The 1,770-nt window shown below is 37.5% G+C and overlaps 1 protein-coding gene across 1 annotated transcript; it reads left to right on the top strand.

Annotated features, from left to right (window-relative positions):
* The first annotated feature begins 220 nt into the window (after positions 1 to 220).
* LOC139889195 (uncharacterized) lies at positions 221 to 661 on the top strand. Its single transcript, XM_071872158.1, has one exon. It carries the CDS (start codon positions 221 to 223, stop codon positions 659 to 661), a length of 441 nt encoding a protein of 146 aa, XP_071728259.1.
* The last annotated feature ends 1,109 nt before the right edge of the window (positions 662 to 1,770 follow it).

Below are 1,770 nucleotides of genomic sequence, written 5' to 3'. Positions count from 1 at the left end.
TTAATTTCCGCATTTCATATGGTATCAGAGCTACGGATTGCTTGAATTCGTAGTTTGATTATATCGATCAAACTACATTGCGTTCGCTTTATAGCAATTGATCCGAAATTACTGTATCAATTCTTGTCGTTGTTGTTAGAATCAATTGCATCTTGTCAATTGATTCATTTGATTGCTCAATTTCTCTGCCTGAAAGTAATTGAGTTGACCTAATTTTGCAATGACAACTGGAAGTGGTTCTAATAAGTCCGGTAGTTCAGAATCAAATGCGATGAATTCAGTTCATGATCCACTACACATTGCTGGTTCAGATCATCCTGGAATGATCTTAACAAATACTCATTTCAATGGAACTAATTACCTAGGTTGGAGTCGTACTATACGTATGGCTTTAGGTGCGAAGTTGAAATTAGGGTTCATTGATGGTACGAACTTGAAACCTGCTGTTACAGATGACTCATACCAGAAGTGGACACGTTGTGACTATATGGTTACCTGTTGGATTCTAAATTCAATGACAGCAGAGCTTTCTGAAGCATTCTTGTACTGTCAATCTGCATATGAACTATGGAAGGAAATAAGTGAAAGGTATGGTCAAAGTAATGGACCATTGATGTATCAATTGAAGAAAGAGTTAAACAATGTCAATCAAGGTATGTAAGACCCGATTATTTGTAGTGTACATAAGTGTAATTAAGATACTTGAAGTGGGGTTTTGTTGTTCATATTCAAAAAGGAAACAGATTCTAATCTGGGGGATCTGCGCACCGCGCAGATATATGGCGCGCCGCGCCATTTGCTGTGACAGCTCACCCTTCTCTTTTTAAATTAGATATTTTGAGGGCTTTTTGGTAATTACACATGGGGGCCCGAATTTAAGGCCCTAGATCAGTAATGGAGCCTCATTTACTCCATTTTCCATCTACCTTATCTTCTTCCATTAAATCTTAGTGAGAGAAAGGGTTTCTAGTGTGAGAGAGCTCAAAACAAAGAAGAAGGAGGTTGAATCGGGTCTAAGTGCAAGCATTAAAGTTGTTCATCTATCCTCTAGCTACATTTTGATCATAGTGGTATGCTCTAATCTTGATTTCCTAATTTAATTTTGTGAAAGGGTTAGTGTTAGGGTTAATGGTGAACTTAAAATCCACTTTGTTAGTAAATTGGGTGTTTTGGGTGAAATTGGGTCATGTAGACTCAAAGATGGCTAACTAGGGTTTTTAAAGTGCTAGTTTGATGTTTATGAGCCTAAATTGGTTAGTAAAATTACTAGCACACTTATACATATGTAAATGGGTGTTAAGTGGGTTAGTGGGTGACCCGAAATGGGTGTGTTGACCTTAAATTGGTCAAATGGGTCAAAATGGACCTAAGTTAGTTAATGTTGTTGTGTAATGCATAAAATTTGTGTTGAAATGCGTTTTAAACCTAACTTGGCTAATGATTAGGGTTTTGGGGATGTTAACCCAAATATTAGGGTTAAGGGTGTAAATGGGTCGAAATTGCACCATTGGTCAAGATATCACTAGAGTGGAGTTTTAATTGGTTGACCAACTTGAGTTTGTGATTGATTTATGTATAATGTAATAGGTACGTTACATTGAAGATTTCCGAGCTTGATTATCTTTCACAAGAGATTTTGAGGTGAGTGGAGTAATTATACGTATGTGTATATGACGCGTTTATTTGTGGGTGTTATGGTATGAACCATCGAGCCGGTAGTGCCATAACATGTGTGCGATAAGATGTGAACCACGAGCCTGTAGCATCGAG

Source organism: Rutidosis leptorrhynchoides, chromosome 2, assembly GCF_046630445.1.
Source record: "Rutidosis leptorrhynchoides isolate AG116_Rl617_1_P2 chromosome 2, CSIRO_AGI_Rlap_v1, whole genome shotgun sequence".
In the NCBI taxonomy this organism is placed as follows: domain Eukaryota; kingdom Viridiplantae; phylum Streptophyta; class Magnoliopsida; order Asterales; family Asteraceae; genus Rutidosis; species Rutidosis leptorrhynchoides.
This window is presented reverse-complemented; position numbering and strand designations above follow the sequence as displayed.

Excerpts from the sequence above, each read along its gene's own strand:
- LOC139889195 (XM_071872158.1), top strand. The coding sequence starts at position 221 with ATGACAACTGGAAGTGGTTCTAATAAGTCCGGTAGTTCAGAATCAAAT.